At 37.6% G+C, this 17,792-nt stretch overlaps 1 protein-coding gene and 1 long non-coding RNA gene across 2 annotated transcripts; both read left to right on the top strand.

Moving 5' to 3' along the window:
* The first annotated feature begins 564 nt into the window (after positions 1–564).
* Positions 565–15,959, top strand: LOC120108381 (aconitate hydratase 1-like). Its single transcript, XM_039121965.1, has 20 exons — positions 565–982; positions 1,091–1,195; positions 1,313–1,473; positions 2,029–2,121; positions 3,820–4,005; positions 4,136–4,297; positions 6,544–6,688; positions 6,854–6,996; positions 7,079–7,135; positions 7,252–7,331; positions 7,424–7,499; positions 7,925–8,110; positions 9,056–9,123; positions 9,218–9,336; positions 9,438–9,559; positions 14,189–14,287; positions 14,386–14,865; positions 15,002–15,100; positions 15,209–15,451; positions 15,559–15,959. Exons 1-20 carry the CDS (start codon positions 691–693, stop codon positions 15,631–15,633), a joined length of 2,991 nt encoding a protein of 996 aa, XP_038977893.1. The 5' UTR covers positions 565–690; the 3' UTR covers positions 15,634–15,959.
* On the top strand, positions 10,106–13,295 carry LOC120108382. The gene is made up of 2 exons (XR_005509755.1): positions 10,106–12,653; positions 13,214–13,295. It is a non-coding gene; the product is annotated as an uncharacterized LOC120108382 (long non-coding RNA).
* Positions 15,960–17,792: the final 1,833 nt, after the last annotated feature.

Here is a 17,792-nt window from a genome sequence, read left to right as displayed (position 1 = left end):
ATTGCCATTTCACCGGAGGAGAGATCACATGAGGAGACGTGTCGGAGCACGAAATACCGGCCGGCGCCGCATCACCAGCAGCCACGTCAGATATCAAGTGGCCCCCACCGTCGACACTCTTGCCGGGGAAATTGTTTTAGGGCCCAATTATTCATCCATATCCAATACCACGTGTCATCTGTCTATTGGGGATTCACACACAATCATGTAATACGAGGTATCTACGGTTCCTGCTTTGGTATTCTTGTTCGCCCTCGTTGCATTGTTCCCGAGGTGACCAGATCCCAGGATGATAACACCCAACACACCAATAAATGAATACCCAGTTCTGCACTCTCAGTGAGACCGGGACCCACGCATCATGGACCCAAAGTATCCTTCGATGCTGGGGATTTGTCGGGTCTCAGTTTTTTTTAATAACAACGCAGCGCTCGGGGGCGGCGTGATGACCTTCCCGGCGGTTTAGGGGATCGCCGAACCACGAAGCGCGCTCCCGCCACGCGTCACCTCCCCTCTCTATTCCCCCCACCCCGTTATTATAAGCAGCACCACCCCACTCCGGCCCTTCTCGCCTCGCTCTCTCTTATTCCTTCTCTTCTCCGTCGTTATTCCCGTTGAATTTATTCCAGTTATTCCCGTTATTCTTACGCCCGATATCCCCACCAACCGAACCGGCTATATATTGGCCTCATGACTCTGATAGCTGGGGCCCTCACCCGATCATCGTCCTCTCGCCTCTCCTCCCTCTACGCTGCCGCCAAGTCTTCTTCCCACCTAACCTCGCCTCCTTCTTCCCCTCCTCCCTCTCCGTCAAACCCTCCCCCTAGATCGCCTTCTCCTCCTCCGTCTCCGTATTCGCCGGCGCCGTTCTCGTCGTTTGCTCGGTACTTCGGGGACTGGCGGTCGCCGCTCAGCCACCGGGCTCAGATCCGCTACTCAGCCACCGGCGCCGAGCGCTTCGAACGCCACTTCACCACCATGGGTATCGAGTCTCTCTTTTTATCTTGGAGCTCTTTCTTGGCTCTGATCAGCGTTAGATCTGATCTGTTGTGATGCCTTCTCGGTTCTTGATGTGTTTGTTGATTGATAGCCACTAGGAACGCATACGAGAGCATCTTGACGTCCCTCCCCAAGCCTGGGGGAGGTGAGTTCGGGAAGTACTACAGCTTGCCGGCGCTGAATGATCCTCGGATTGGTGAGTCTTTTGATGGATTTTTGGCGTTCTGAGCTTTTATTTTCTTTTCTTTTGCAAAAAGGAAGATATTCTTCTGATACTGTGCAAATTTGGGAAATGGTGGTGCTGGTGTTTTAGATCGGCTTCCATATTCTATAAGGATTCTTTTGGAATCGGCTATCCGGAACTGCGATGAGTTCCAGGTCACGGGGAAGGATGTGGAGAAGATCTTGGACTGGGAGAACACTTCCCCCAAGCAAGTCGAAATCCCCTTCAAGCCTGCTCGTGTCCTGCTTCAGGTGCTTGCCCCTCTCCACTTGATCTTTTTTTTCCCTTGCAAATGTTAGAGCATTTTCAATTCAGAGTACTCTTAATTTTTACTAGTTTAGTAGATCGTATTACTCTGCTTCAATTTGAAATTTTTATTCTTCAAACCAAATTTCATTACTGTTTGTTAAGTTGCCTCTTTCCCCTTTGCAAATCTTATATTTTCGTTTTTCTCATGTTTTTCGCGGGAGAAATATAAATTTTAACAGAAAGTCTACAAAACTCTGAACTCTTATTGTATTGTATCATCTTTATCGAGCTGTTTGATGTCTTTCTTCTTTTCCTTACGGGTTTTCATGCTTCATTTATTGCTATATTTGATATTTTGCTTTCTTTTGTTTCCATATTTGTATTTTCGACAATCCAGCAAATTTGTCTCATTTGTCGTGAAGTTCTTATTTTGTTTTTGAGTAACGGATTTGTGACAGTGCTGTAGTTAATTTCACTTGAACTTCTTGGTTGGTTTCGCTTATACAACTTACATTCTGTAACTAAACAAAACTGCTATTGTGTATCTTTTCTGTCAGGATTTCACTGGTGTTCCAGCTGTTGTTGATCTTGCATGCATGCGGGATGCTATGAAAAAACTAGGCAGTGATTCAAATAAAATCAATCCATTAGTAAGTTATTTTTCTCTGCTTGACATCCATATTCTAAAAGTAATTCCAAGAAATCCAGATATTCAATTTGGAAATTTGCTCTAGCATTTTTTTTTTCTTGGACTTGTCTGTTCTAATATGATGTATCTGTTTCTTAGGTTGAAAGATACTTTAGTTTGATACTTTTTCTTTACTAATAAGAAAGGTTAATGAATTACAAAACCTTCATTTTATCTTATTCATGGATAGATTTTTCCATAATTGTTTTTATTTTATGACTTACTGACTGTTTCTGCTATTTCCTGTGCTGACAGCTAAGTTTTTTGTGAAGAAGGAATATTTACTTTATGAACATGGTAAGGCTTACCCTAGATGCTTGTTGGCTCTGCAGAATTAAATCTTACTAAATGAAATGGGGAACATGGGGGGTTGCTAGTGTGTTACGTCGTGAAGACTCACCTGTACTCCTATCATTAGTTGACAGTTAGAGCTAGTTAAACAACAATTCTATACAGTAATTAAAATACAGAAATTATAAAGTATTTATGGAAGATTAATATTATTAAACCAAAATCTTTGAATTTTCACACCTAGACATGTTCCAGCATCGATAGAAACTCAAACGAACTGGACTATATAACACACGTAAGTTGTTGAATTGTTGAAAACCGAAATGTAAGAAAACAAGTTATATTCTTGATTCTCTATGTTCTAGTCTATTCAATATCACACATCAACTCCTTAACATAGACGCTGATCCTACTATAATATATGTGTGTGCAATGAGGGGATACTCGTTGCATCCACAATTGCACTTTTAAATTAACAAATCTGCATTTACCTTTTAAAGAAATTATCCTAAAATGCTTTAAAATGCAGTCTCCTTTACCAGAAAAGGATTCTATCTCAAACTATTTTGAAGCTAGGATTGGATGGAATTTAAGTCAAGATAGAACCCTAATTACCTTGGGATTCCACAACCTTGAGATTTTACATTCTAGAGAAGTCTTTTATATGCAAAGGAATTTACATAACTGCATGTTTGATTTAAAATTAAGAACCTCATCCAACTCTCCAAGGTGTGTGAATACCCATTGAGACCATTCTACAGCTTAAATGATAATAGAATGAAAGTCTGCTACATGAGAAAACACCATTCTACAGCTTGAGTTTACATACCTGAATATCTCTGTGTTTGTGCAACAGTTGCTATTGGATGTGGTTACATGGTCATAGGTTTCATCATGCCTATACAACCCTGGCTATTTGGTGCATCACAAGCCTTTGATTCGTCAATCATGTCAACTCATTCACCTGGCCTGAAATTGTGTCTGTACAAAATTGCAGAGTTAAAAGAATTTTTTTATTCTACCTGGTATGGTGACATATGCTGTTAGCAGTTCATATAAACAAGAAAGTCTAAAAATGGGAAAACAAACTCAAGACGAGTTTGCTAGCAGTTCTTACATTTGATTAGTGATTTGTATAAAAAAGAGGTTTAAAGAACAGTGGCAAGAAAGTGAGAGTGTAGTTTGGTAGCACTCATGGTATGCTGTACCGGTCGGTACCGGGCGTACCGTATACTGTACCGTACCGACACTCGGTATGCCTATCTAGTGCGGCATCGGTACGGGGTCCGGTACCGGTACTTATGAATTTATTTTTTGTTTTATTTATCCTTTTGGGTACAACATAAGACTTGAAAGTTTTTGCATGCAGGTTCCAGTAGATCTTGTTATAGATCACTCAGTGCAGGTTGATGTAGCGAGATCAGAAAATGCTGTTCAGGCAAATATGGAACTTGAATTTCGTCGCAATAAGGAAAGATTTGGATTTTTGAAGTGGGGATCCAGTGCATTCCATAACATGCTTGTTGTTCCACCAGGATCTGGTATCGTCCACCAGGTAATTGAATTTTATTGATCATGAAGAGTGTGGAGCAGCTGATCTAATTTTGATGCTATGCTGGAACTCTAGAGTTCAATTTATGAAATGCAATCTTAACATGATAAAGTTCTGAAATGTTGTTTTGTAGGTGAACTTGGAATACCTTGCCCGTGTTGTGTTTAACAATGGGGGGATGCTATACCCCGACAGTGTGGTAGGCACTGACTCTCACACAACTATGATCGACGGGTTAGGTGTTGCTGGCTGGGGAGTTGGTGGAATAGAAGCAGAAGCTACAATGCTTGGCCAGGTAAATGAAGCTTTTTTTTGGCCCATTTAACACTTCTCAGCTGGTCTATGCTTGCAATTGCTTTTCTCTTGCCTTATTATTCTTGACAAATCATATCATTTTTTCTTCTTTCTTTGTTGGCCCGTTTGTGTTTTTGATTTCATATCCTTCTGGACCTCTTGTGCTTTAAATACTTGATCATTTTATTTCCTGCCCACCACTCCTTTTAAACCATTTACTACCTTTGCCTACAGTTTCTTAGTAAAATAACTGAAAAATGGTTACAATCCAGATTTGCCTAACCGGGCCGAACTGCTTGGTTCCACCTGTACTGAGCCGACCTAGTGGGGGACCAGGTTGGTTCACCTTGTTTTTTCGGAACCGGCCGGAACCGGTCATGAACCGCACGGACTCGGTCTGAACCGGCTGGTTCCGTGTGAAACCAATGCGAACCGTCCGATTCACACAGAGTTGGACCGGTTTTGAAATGGCTCCCTCCCCTCTCTCTTTCTTTTGTTTTAAACGTAAGTTGAGAAGGCCTGAGAGGTTTCTCAGGCCTTCCCCAACTATCCAAATAACCTTCTTTTTCCACGGCGAAAAACATGCTAATTCAATACGATTGAAGAAAGATCCAACCTTAAATTAGATATGTTTTCTTTCACCTATCTCATTTTTTCTCTTTTTTTTTGGACACCAAAAAATACTTTGAAATTTGCAAAATATCGAGAGATCATGCCAAATTTTTTAATTTTGGCCTGATTTTATGATATATTATAGATTTATGGATGATCTATACAATTACATAAAAATATTTAATTTTTAGATTATATATAATTTTTAAAATTTAAAAATATATTTTTGGATTAAATAAAATAAAATTTAAATAAAACTATAAAATCAGAAGTGTATTTAGGGGCATGCAAGCTATTCTCTAGCTAAATTTGGTGTCCATTTATTCAAGTTTTGATGCGAACATACGCATAGCGGCATAGGCCTTAATTTAAAAAAATTAAAAATATATAATTAATATAAAAAATTATGAATATACAAGACTAATGTGCCTTTTGACTATACTAATAATTTAGATATCTACAAGAAGCATCTCCACTCGACGAGATTTTAGATATCGATATATATGTTGTACTTTAAATATAAATAGTTGATTGTATTATTTTATATTTTTCACCTCACTAGTCGATTTTAGGATATTTTATGTTGCTTGTTGTAGCATTTAACATCTCACTAATCATTTTATGTTTTGTACCACTTTAAAACAACAAGATGTATCATTTAGGTTATACCGGAATCATAGAAACATAAGAAAATATAAAAAAAAATCAAAAGTATCAAATTATTCTTGAAACCATTGAAAAATTTGAAAAAAATTGATTACCAATTAACCGAACTAGTACTGTACCGACCTGCTCGCTGACCGGCATAGGACTTATTACCGGTTCGGCAAACCCTCGTTACAATGTCTGAAAATGTAAACCTTTTTGTTATTTATAAGAATTTTCTGACATGGAGAAAAAAAAGTTGATAATTATATTCATAGCTTTATTAATGTGTAAATGCTTTTTGCCTCCATTTTTTTTTAATTTCTTTTGGATTATTAAAGTGTAGGCTTAGTTTAATCAGAGTGCCCAAAGAATTGAGGGTGCTCCAAGAGAGTGAGCAAGAGGAAGATTAGAAAACTCCTAAATCAACAAACAACCACATAATTGATTGCTTCATATTGAAAATTCCTCCGTTTGCAAAATATTTACCTTCAAGTTCCATCACAATCATAAATAATACATAAATGGGTTAACAAAGTGTTGGAGAGTTTTTGTTTAGCAAACAACCTGATAACTGTGGTCAAAGGGGTTCAGCTTTAATAAGGTTACTGATCTTCCCCAGTCTTGTCAAGAGGTACCAACTTCCATGCATCTACAAAGAGAACCATGGTGTATCACCCCCCTCCCACTCCTCCCCGCCCCCCGCCCCCGCGAAAAGAAAAAGAAAACCTACATCTATGATTGTTAAATTGGTACTTGTTTGCACATTGCCCATCCCATATTTAGTAGCAATTTCTTGTCTGTGAAAGTCAGTGTCTCTCACCTTGCTCCTAAAACCTTGGAACTTTTAGGTTAAGCCATGTATGATTTAACTTTTTTTCTTGATGGATATACCCTTTTCTTTGTTTTCTTTTCCCCCACCTCTAGTGATGATCACCAACAATCTTGCAGAGTTTTGTCACTGTAATTTTTATTTTCGTCTTAGTGCAGCCAATGAGTATGGTGCTGCCTGGAGTCGTTGGTTTCAAATTATCTGGAAAGTTGAGGAATGGTGTGACAGCCACTGACTTGGTTTTGACAGTAACACAGATGCTTCGGAAGCATGGTGTTGTAGGAAAGTTTGTGGAATTCTATGGTAAATGGGTGAACTGATATATTCCCTACTTTTTCTATAGTCTATTTAGATTATTAAAATTGCTTTTGCATTTATTTCAAGTGATTTTACTATTACTCATTTTTTTTGTACTCATTTAACTTATGTCCATTAATCAATTATGTGGCTTATTAAAATTGTATACAGGGGAAGGCATGAGTGAACTATCACTGGCAGATCGTGCCACTATTGCAAATATGTCACCTGAATATGGAGCAACAATGGGTTTCTTCCCAGTAGATCATGTTACACTGCAATACTTGAAACTGACTGGCAGAAATGATGATACTGTAAGTCACTGTTACCATCTGCAATTGCTATTATGATGATTTGTTTTGTTCAAGGGATAATATTTTTCTTGGCAACTTTTAGGTGGCGATGATAGAGTCCTATTTGCGGGCTAATAAGATGTTTGTTGACTACAGCCAGGTACCTCTACCCTTCTGATACTAAATTGATAGCTTGTGTAACTTACTTTTTGATTGTATTTATTTATTTATTTTGTAATTCATACCTTCTGAATGAGGTTTTATTCCTGAACTCAGCCCCAAACAGAAAGAGTGTACTCATCTTATCTAGAGTTGAATCTGGAAGACGCTGAACCATGTGTATCAGGGCCTAAAAGGTCAGGATTTTTTGTTATAAATGTGAAATTGTTTTTGGGTAGCATACTGTTAGTACTTTGCAAGCTTGAGTTATTTTGATCTCCTTTGGCAGACCTCATGATCGAGTTCCCTTAAAGGAAATGAAAGCAGATTGGCATTCATGCTTGGACAACAAAGTAGGATTCAAGGTAAGGCAACTGGTACCTTGTCTTTTATGTTTTCATGGATACAGCATGGAAACATCCTGTCATTGTTAATGGATGTCATTATCTCCATTTTGGCTCTCTTAAGCATCAATATTGCCTTTGCTTAATCAGTATCATACTGACCAAACTGGATTACCAGTGTGGTTTTCCTCTCAATATGTTTCAACAAACAATGCTTCACTCCTGTGCACACAATTGTTAAAAGGAATCTATGGGTGGGAAGTGGCTATCTAATGGCCCACATATACTTTTCCTCATTATTATCATACACTTAGTATAACAACTCTATTATATATTTCTTTTAATACTTATTTTATAAGAACAAAGAGATATGTGCAATAATTGTTACTTATGTTGGAACATTTTGTTGTGTTTTTTTGTAACGTTTATCCGACATGAGTTTGCAGGGTTTTGCTGTGCCAAAAGAAGCCCAAAATAAAGTTGCAGAGTTTTCTTTCCATGGGACGCCAGCTCAGATAAAGCATGGTGATGTTGTCATTGCAGCTATCACCAGTTGTACGAACACATCAAATCCTAGTGTAATGCTTGGAGCTGCTTTGGTTGCAAAGAAGGCTTGTGAACTGGGCCTTGAGGTTGAAAACTACCCTCCACATTTCAGCATGGTGTATATCTTTTAGTTTTCGTGCATGTCTTCTGGTGATTGAGACTTCAGTGTCAAAGTCTTCTTGACAATACACCATGTAGCATGTAGGTCATTTATTTTTATTCAGACAGACACCAGCATACTATGATAATGGCCAAAACACTTCTTAATAATGAGATAACATGCTTATTTTCTTTGATTTGCTTTAATGGAAAAACAACTATTGTATACAGAAACATTAGTCATCTTTTCGAGATCACCTGTTTCAGACATGTACTAATGGAATCATTGTCCTTTGATGACATTACACTCTATTTGCTTGCATATTTTAAGAGCCCAATGTATACTAACATTGTCGTGCTGCTAAATTATATGATGACAGTATCAATGAGTGTCTAGCAGCATGGCAATGAAAAATCTCTCATGCATCTTAGCCTATTAACACGAGTGCATTAAGGGTGTACGAAACTCTCTAGAGGATGAGTATATGATACAGCTCATGCACATGTTTATACAATAAAGTAATGGAAAAAAGAAGAATGAAAATCTATCTGATTTTTAACATATATAAGTTGGCAAACAACTAAGTTAACTTGATCATGTCATCATTATAGCCTGCCTTCCAGTTACTATGCTTCTAGTAATTAATTTAGCTGCCATTGTGAAAATGTCGTGTCTTCCTGATTTTTCATCCTCATACTTTGCTGTATGTTTGCTTTCTTTTCCTCACATGTTTGATTATGGATTTTTGCCCGATAAAATACTTTTCCTTGTTGCTTTGTATATATTGTGTTAGATGGCAAAGGAAAAGTTGATGGATCATCTATGCTATGGCTCGTAAAATAAATTGTTAACTAGGAGAAGGTTTTCCTGCATTCACAACTTTCAAATGATTTGTTCCATGTACTAAATCATTTTTGTCATTGTGGATCAGGTAAAGCCATGGATTAAGACAAGTCTTGCTCCAGGTTCTGGAGTTGTGACCAAATACCTGGAAAAGAGGTATCTTTTGAAGATTGTAGAGCAAAGAATTATATTTTAAGTTTTAAATTTCTGAAGTATGCCGAACCTTTCAAGCTGGGGTCTGTCTTTGCAGTGGTTTACAGAAGTATTTAAATCAGCTTGGTTTTCATATTGTTGGGTATGGGTGCACAACCTGCATCGGGAATTCTGGTGACCTTCATGAAACAGTATCTGCTGCAATCTCTGAGAATGGTAGTGTTTCTGTTATTGATCAACATAGTTCATTGTCTTCTCTTTGTTTGGTAGAACTTGTTCATGCATATGTAGTTCTGAAGTTGGTTGTGTATTTTCAGACATTGTTGCAGCAGCTGTTTTATCTGGGAATAGAAATTTCGAGGGACGTGTACATCCTTTAACCAGAGCAAATTATCTTGCTTCCCCGCCTCTGGTGGTAGCATATGCTCTTGCTGGCACGGTATGCAATCATAAAAGTAGTAGTGTCATTTTGTGCTAGTATGCTGCTTGCTTGAATGCTTGCACATGTATATCTGTGATTAATAAAGTTTGGCTGGCATTTGCAACATTTGTGGCATTCTGGTTACCTTACATACTGGTATTTCTCAAGAAAATCGAAAAAAGAGTAACAAAAGTATTGTTTAATCAGATGGATCATTTAGTTGGCAACATTACATTGTTTCTGGATATGTGATCAATGGAAGACCGGTTTAACATTTTTAAGTGTTTTGATTTTATATTTTATGCTCCACAGATATGGCATTGTTATGTATATTGCTGGTGATGAGAATTACCAAGCATTCCACTATATAAGCACTATAGGAAGGAACTATGTATGACCAAGGATTGCCAAACCAGTACCGGGTGCCGTATTGGTCAGCGCCCGGTCCGGTTCGGTACCGAACCGGTTGGTTTGGTTCGGCAATCCTTGGCCTGGTTCATACATCCGCATGCCGTATTTTTTAATTTTTTGGGAGTTCCCTTTTTTCGAATTTTTTATATAAATTTAAGTCTAATTTGATGTTTTTTTGATTTTTTTTTTGATGTTTTTTGATGTTTCGGTGGCAAAATTAACCGGACGAAACCATCCAGTTTGTTCTTGTACCGGCTAGTTTCGGCCAGAATTACTGTGGTTCGGGCCCCGTAAGGGCCGGAACCATTTTTCATGCACGAACTGACCTGATCAGAGACCGGGTCAGCTCGGTTTGGCCCGTACCGCCCCAAATCGGGCGGTACGGCCTGGTTCGGCAAGCCTTTTATATGACTAATAGAAGCAGCGATACCACATTGGGCCAATTGTTGGTTCATTGACTGATAAAATCAGGAATTAAGATGGTTGAATTTATATTCAGTTTTTAGGATTCTATTCTTAAACTTGTTGCAGTTTTCATATTAACTTTTGGTCTCCCCTCCTTTCTAGTTAGTTTTTGAGTCCTAATATGAGGATGATTATTGTCTTAAATTCCTATTTTAGGTCTAGCTTGGGTTAGGAAATATTTAGATCCTAAAACTTTTTTTTTCAAGTGATTTGAATGGCATTTCATCAAGGGCAGAGCTAGGATTCATATTGTTGGGGGGCCAAGTTTCTTAATGATAAATTATCTATTCAATAATGTGGGCTATATGAGTTGCAGAATTATTTCAACTTTTCTGTATCATGGAATCAAATCATGCAGCAGGATTTTAAATGAAGAATAACATTTTTAAACTTGACATTGTAGAAAATATTGTATTTAAAGAGATTTTGACATAGCTGTTAGTCTACTATGATGTATCCAAAGACTTGGCATAGATCTGAGAACGTCAAAGAATAAAGGTACAGAGGAGATATTTTATGACATAAGATAACATCACATGTTCTAAGGAGATATTTTATAAAACGTTTGGAAAAATTGAAGCAGTTAGCAAGGTATTTGGGCTCCTTAGTACTTTTATTGAGAAACTTCGACAAGCAGGAGCAGGGAAAAGCAATTTCTGTAATCTATGGCTATGAAGTTAGGAAAAAGCTAGAAAGATGTGCCACACATGGAGATATCAAGTTCTACATTACTACTTGAGAAAGTAGGTAAGCTGATTTTTTTGAGGGTTTTAAGCATATGGTGGAGATTCTTGAGAAAGTTTTACTTTTTGATCTCTTAAATGCAGTCAGATAAGAAAAAAATACAAAAGACAATATTTGATTGAGTTTTAGTGGAGTGGACCTCAGATTGAGTGCTCATACTTGGAAGCAGACGATGTGTAGTGGGACCCATGAGATTTCAAGTAATTACCATTAAAGAGAGTGCTGTATAGATTAAGGAGCTGTTACAAGAAGGCCATCCCTGGAATTGCAATAAGCACCCTCAAATAGGAGTCTTCGCAGTGGTGGGGTTTCATTGGTGGGGGTTGAGGGGGTTGGTATCCTGATATATCAGCATCTCCTCCAACGATCTTGTATATATCCCCTTCCCCACTTTTCTACTCTCTTTCACAATTTTTGACTGTCACAGAAGAATAGACAGATCTGTATATTCAGATATGTCCTGATGTATCTCCTCTATTGATCTATATATATCCTGTTTTCCCTTTTTTTTTACACTGTTTCACTCTATTCTGACTGTCACAGAGTAAGAGTATTCAGATCTGTCCAGATGTCAAAATATTTTTCAATGAGCTATATTATTTGTGGTCCTAATGCTAAAGGGCTGGATCACGAACCAGCAATATTGAAAAAATAGCATTATGTGTGTTTTGTTTTTTCCCCTTTTTTGTCATGATTTTAATGCAATCCATTGTAGATTTAATTTTCAGAATGAAGTCATTTGGGTTGAAGGGCTTGTAGTACAAGGAAGCAACATGTGATAATTATCCTTTGGTCCTCATTGTCTACATGGCGTCACTAATTGTTATTCTTGAACAATCTGTCTTGAAACCATTATTAAGAATTGTGACTCCACCTTTCTGGTCTTAATTTTGTGAATTCTTCTCCACCATCCGTTCCTGTTAAGCAAGAAATCTCAGTCAAGGTAGATGAGATGGCTAGAGAACTTTGTTCCTTGTGAAGTTCAATAACCTGTAGGCCATCATGACTACTTTTATGATAACCACCTAGTTGATGCTTTTGTTAACCTGAAGTTCTGTTCCAATAGGATAGTAGATTGAATTATTGAAAACTTAGTATCTTCATAGGAAGGATGTAATATGTGGAAGGGGTTGCTTGAGTTGTTCAGAAATGCATGGTCAATTTAAGTGCTTTTCCAGAGAAAAAATTAGTAGGAACATGGTCTCTGGCAGTCTTGTGTCCTCATAACGTCCAGTTCTGTAACTTGTACAAAATAGCTGGTCCAATCACTTTGTAATAGCTTATTTCTCATTGGTACATTATGACTACAGGCACAATTTAGAAGTGCATATTCATTTAGCCAACTCACTCTGGCCTGGCCACAAGACCACATATGCCCTATAGGCTTCAATATGAAACATAATAAATTAATAATGGACTATGGTGTTCGAAAACCAGTGATTAATTCCAAAGCTTTATTTTCACAAGCACATTATGCAAATTCTATAAGCAGGTAAGCATGCAACAAGATGATCGATGTATGAACCATTATGCGTAAAAAAAAACAAGTGACGAGAAATATGAATGGAATTCTGCAAAAAAAAAATGGAAAAAAGAATTAACTTAGTGGAACTGTCTAATAAGAGGAACCACATTAAAACAAACTCCAAATTTTAGTTAGGCTCCAACTAGGTTGTTCACTATGACTTGGTGGACGTGTATGTCTTAGCACGTATCTACATCATGCAGTAGAGACATGATACTATATTGAGCTATGCATATGTAGGTATATGCTCCACATGCTGCCATATCAGAATTTTTGGTTTTTGCTGTTCTGCCACCTTCTTCTGCCACTTTTTGAGATTTTTTGGTTGTGCTGATATATATATGGGCTGTTATAATGGAGGGCCAATTTTTCTTTATAGTGAATGTATCACATGCCAGCCCTGTACCTCCCTGAATGCACAAGCAAATCTTAGCCTGTAATTGACATAAAGTAAGACTTTTGCTACCTCATAAATCATCTATAACATGAACATACATTATTAAAGCTATTCACCAACATATAAGCAGGTAAGCATGCAACAAGATGATCGATGTATGAACCATTATGCGTAAAAAAAAACAAGTGACGAGAAATATGAATGGAATTCTTCAAAAAAAAAATGGAAAAAAGAATTAACTTAGTGGAACTGTCTAATAAGAGGAACCACATTAAAACAAACTCCAAATTTTAGTTAGGCTCCAACTAGGTTGTTCACTATGACTTGGTGGACGTGTATGTCTTAGCACGTATCTACATCATGCAGTAGAGACATGATACTATATTGAGCTATGCATATGTAGGTATATGCTCCACATGCTGCCATATCAGAATTTTTGGTTTTTGCTGTTCTGCCACCTTCTTCTGCCACTTTTTGAGATTTTTTGGTTGTGCCGATATATATGTGGGCTGTTATAATGGAGGGCCAATTTTTCTTTATAGTGAATGTATCACATGCCAGCCCTGTACCTCCCTGAATGCACAAGCAAATCTTAGCCTGTAATTGACATAAAGTAAGACTTTTGCTACCTCATAAATCATCTATAACATGAACATACATTAGTAAAGCTATGCACCAACATATATAGTTGCTTGTTTTTCGAACCTATGATTTGACATTTGGGTTTGATTCTTCCAAGAACTTATATTTGCCAATGAGTTGGGAAAAAAATGTCTTCTCTAAATAATTATTTTTAGTTGCTAGCTAATAATTGCAGTACTGATTTTCATAACTATTTTGCTATAGCATGTGAAGTCAATATGCAGTATAACAGTTGTTCTTTGGCCAATGGTAACCTATACCTAGAGGAATCATAAATTCTGCCCGTGTTGCTAAATTGTCTATGCTTTTAGTTTGGCTGATGCTGTTTACTTGTCTTCTTAGACAGTCTTGCCTCTTTTGTGATTTTAATTGAAGTCCTTGGTAGTAAGATTGGCAGTGTTAGTTTCTCAGGATCCTCATATTTAGATATGTGGGGCTTAACTGATGAAGAGTTACCTTGCAGGTCGATATTGATTTTGAAACAGAACCTATAGGTACCTCAAAAGATGGAAAGAAGGTTTACTTCAAGGATATTTGGCCATCTAATGAAGAGATAGCAAATGTAAGCTGTTCAGCTATTCCTTTCTGTTTATGGCAAAATGACTCATCAGAAACTAAGTGACACGGGCTTCAAACTCATTTTGATTTGAATTTCTTCAGGTTGTGCAATCCAGTGTGCTTCCAGACATGTTCAAAGGTACATATCAAGCAATTACCAAAGGTAATCCCATGTGGAATCAGCTATCGGTGCCATCAAACACACTCTACACATGGGACCCTTCATCAACATACATTCATGAGCCTCCTTATTTCAAGGATATGACAATGTCTCCTCCTGGTCCACATCCTGTGAAGGATGCATATTGCTTGCTAAACTTTGGCGATAGTATCACAACTGACCACATATCACCAGCTGGAAGCATTCACAAAGATAGCCCTGCTGCCAAGTATTTGATGGAGCGTGGTGTTGAAAGGAAAGACTTCAACTCATATGGCAGCCGCCGTGGTAATGATGAGGTGATGGCAAGGGGAACATTTGCAAACATTCGCCTTGTGAACAAGCTTTTGAAGGGAGAACCGGGGCCTAAAACTATTCACATTCCTTCAGGGGAGAAACTATCTGTGTTTGATGCCACCATGGTAACTTTTACAAAATTTCTCAGACCTTAAATTGTAGGTTTTCATATATTACTGTAATTTTTTTGTTATATCATTGTTGCTCTAATTCTAAGTTTTCCCAGAATGCTCTATTTAAATACTTATGCTTTGTGAACAGAGGTACAAAAGTGAGGGGCATGATACTGTCATATTGGCTGGAGCAGAATATGGAAGTGGAAGTTCTCGTGATTGGGCTGCAAAGGGGCCAATGCTACTGGTAAATAATTTATATATTCCTTTCTTTGTCAGCATTGTCTGCTGTCTTTTCTGGCTGTCTTTGCCCATCGTTCATGTCATTGGCCTATTTGTAAATGGTTGGTTGCAGGGTGTGAAAGCAGTGGTTGCCAAGAGCTTTGAGAGAATCCACCGTAGTAATCTTGTGGGCATGGGAATAATTCCCCTATGTTTTAAGCCTGGAGAAGATGCCGAGACCCTTGGCTTAACGGGCCACGAATGTTATACCATTAACCTTCCAAACAGCGTTAGTGACATCAAACCTGGTCAGGATGTCACAGTTGTGACAGATAATGGCAAGCAATTTGCATGCACTTTCCGTTTTGATACTGAGGTATGAAAAGAATTGCTAGTGAAACTATATGTTATTAGCCCTGTATGCTAGTTACTGCCAATGTTTGAACTTTGTGCATCTATTCATGATGCTTCTTATGCGTACAGGTGGAACTGGCATATTACAATCACGGTGGAATTCTGCCATTTGTCATCAGGAATCTGATCAACAGCAAGCATTAGATCGAATAATGTCTGGACATGTAGGTAAAGTGAGGGGAGTTGATCTTGTTTTATTTGTCCAAGGTGTTTCACTTTTGTGCCTTGAGGCATATGTTTCGTGTTCTGTGGTCTTGGTTTTTTTTCTTCAAACCTGCCCAAGAAATAAAAGAGCATGACAGGAGGGAAAGGACATGAACGCTGTGTGAGTTCATTATGAGGTGGATGTTCCATATTGACAGCACAAGATGCATTCCTTGTGTGCTTGATGAGATCCATGTTCATTATTCACAGTTAAAATGCAAACCATCTTGATATATCAGATGTGTTTCCTTTTCCTTGTTTTAACATTTTATCTATACGACTATACCCAGTGGTTTTCAATGTGATTATCATTTGGAGAATCATATCGGTAGTTGAGGAACCTCTGAATTTGGAGAGAGATTGGATTTAATGGTGGCTATCTACTTTGTTGATCTATCTGAGTTTCAAAAGCCTGGAATTTCTTGATGCATATTTGGGAATTAAAAGTATCATTCTTATCCATGCAAACATGCTGCTCTGTTTTGGTTATGAAAGTTGACAAGCGGACCAGGTTTTCATTTATTTCTGCTTCCGTATCTCACTGACATGGTTCTGTTTAGTAGCTCGTCAACCGTTTTTGTCTGCTGTTTTATTGTTCAGGTCTATAACCAGCATATACTCTTCTGATCAGAAGGGCCGAGTTACTTCTCCCGGGTACTAATTAATTTCATATTCCTAACAATTTTCAATCTAAACTGTTACACCTAGCTAGTTTGTACCATACGTGCACACACCCTGTTTCTATCTGCTATTTTATTTTTCAGGTCTATAACCAGCATATACTCTTATGGTTGAAAGGGCCATTGTAACCCGGACACGCACAGGCATGCATATATGCATGAGCATACACACACATATGCATCTCGAAATCATATGATTTTTGATATATAAGTAATTTAGAGGTAATAGATTACATTCAATAGCTTGGATTATCAATATGGGATCTCTCATTATCATCCAGTTAGATCTCCAGTTAGATCTAAGTGAAAATTTACTCGAGCGTAGCTGAGTCCAGCTCTTTCTATATATTATATTTTTATATATAGTCTAGGACTTGATTAAGTGGATTTTCACTTAGATTCGATAAGATCATGATTGGAGGATGAGAGTCCCTCGATGATTTGAGTTGCTACATATAATCTATTACATCTGAATTGCTTACATAAAAAATCATGTGGTTTGAAGACTCAACAAAATTTGTACCGTTTCGTATTCATTTTTGACCATAGGCTAGAGATCTTCAAATCGTACTATTTTTTGTATGGGAGTTGCTTTGAGGTAGTAGATCACATTAAACATCTTGAATCACCAATGTTGTACCCTATCCTTTAATCATGACTTGGTCAGATTTAAATGGAGGTTTACTCGGCCAGGTATATAATCTAAATAGAGTTATGTATGACATGCTATGTGCTGCCTAGCATTTATTAGATGATTTTTTTCCGGGCAATATGACTTTTCTTGCCAGGTCAAGCCTGGATCACTTAGTTGATCTCACCTCCACTTTGAAAACGTCCTGAGTTCAAATCTAGATAGTAGCCTCCCTCATCATGTTTCTCAAAAATAAAAAAAAGGCTCATGGCACCTTCTAGAATTAACAATGTTTAAGTATAATAAAAATTATGTATCTTTAAGGTTTGAAGCAGATGTGGTGTTTAAAAGCTGCAATTTTTATGGTAACTTCAAAAATTTAAAATTTGTATTGATGTAGGAAATTTAAACTTTTTAATCGTAACATGCATAGTCATGGATCGTTCATATCTAAATGCTCTAATTGATTCTACGAAAAATGCATAAGCCTAATCGCAATCTCTTGGACTCACATTGTCATGATAGCCCGATCCTAATCATCCCTATATCGAATATAACAATTTCATATTCCAAGCCCTTATTGATGCTCCATTGAATATTATAGGTACTCCATATTGGATACTGATGGTATTCGAACCTATATACCCTTACACTTAGAAAATATATCATGCATGGTCATCAAGGCTAAGTAGCTAGGTTGCAAGGGAACATCTTGAAGTCCAAAATACCTTATTAGTCCAACATGACAATGATGAAATAATTACCTATCTCAAACACTTAGAAAAGCA

The sequence above is a fragment of the Phoenix dactylifera genome, unplaced genomic scaffold (assembly GCF_009389715.1).
Source record: "Phoenix dactylifera cultivar Barhee BC4 unplaced genomic scaffold, palm_55x_up_171113_PBpolish2nd_filt_p 001305F, whole genome shotgun sequence".
Lineage (NCBI taxonomy): Eukaryota > Viridiplantae > Streptophyta > Magnoliopsida > Arecales > Arecaceae > Phoenix > Phoenix dactylifera.
Note: the sequence above shows the minus strand (reverse complement) of the source record. Positions and strands in the feature narration are given on the sequence as shown.

Excerpts from the sequence above, each read along its gene's own strand:
- LOC120108381 (XM_039121965.1), top strand. The coding sequence starts at position 691 with ATGACTCTGATAGCTGGGGCCCTCACCCGATCATCGTCCTCTCGCCTC. Across the intron at positions 7,136-7,251 it reads TGTTTGTTGACTACAGCCAG|CCCCAAACAGAAAGAGTGTA; the intron begins GTACCTCTACCC and ends TCCTGAACTCAG. Across the intron at positions 14,866-15,001 it reads CTGTGTTTGATGCCACCATG|AGGTACAAAAGTGAGGGGCA; the intron begins GTAACTTTTACA and ends CTTTGTGAACAG.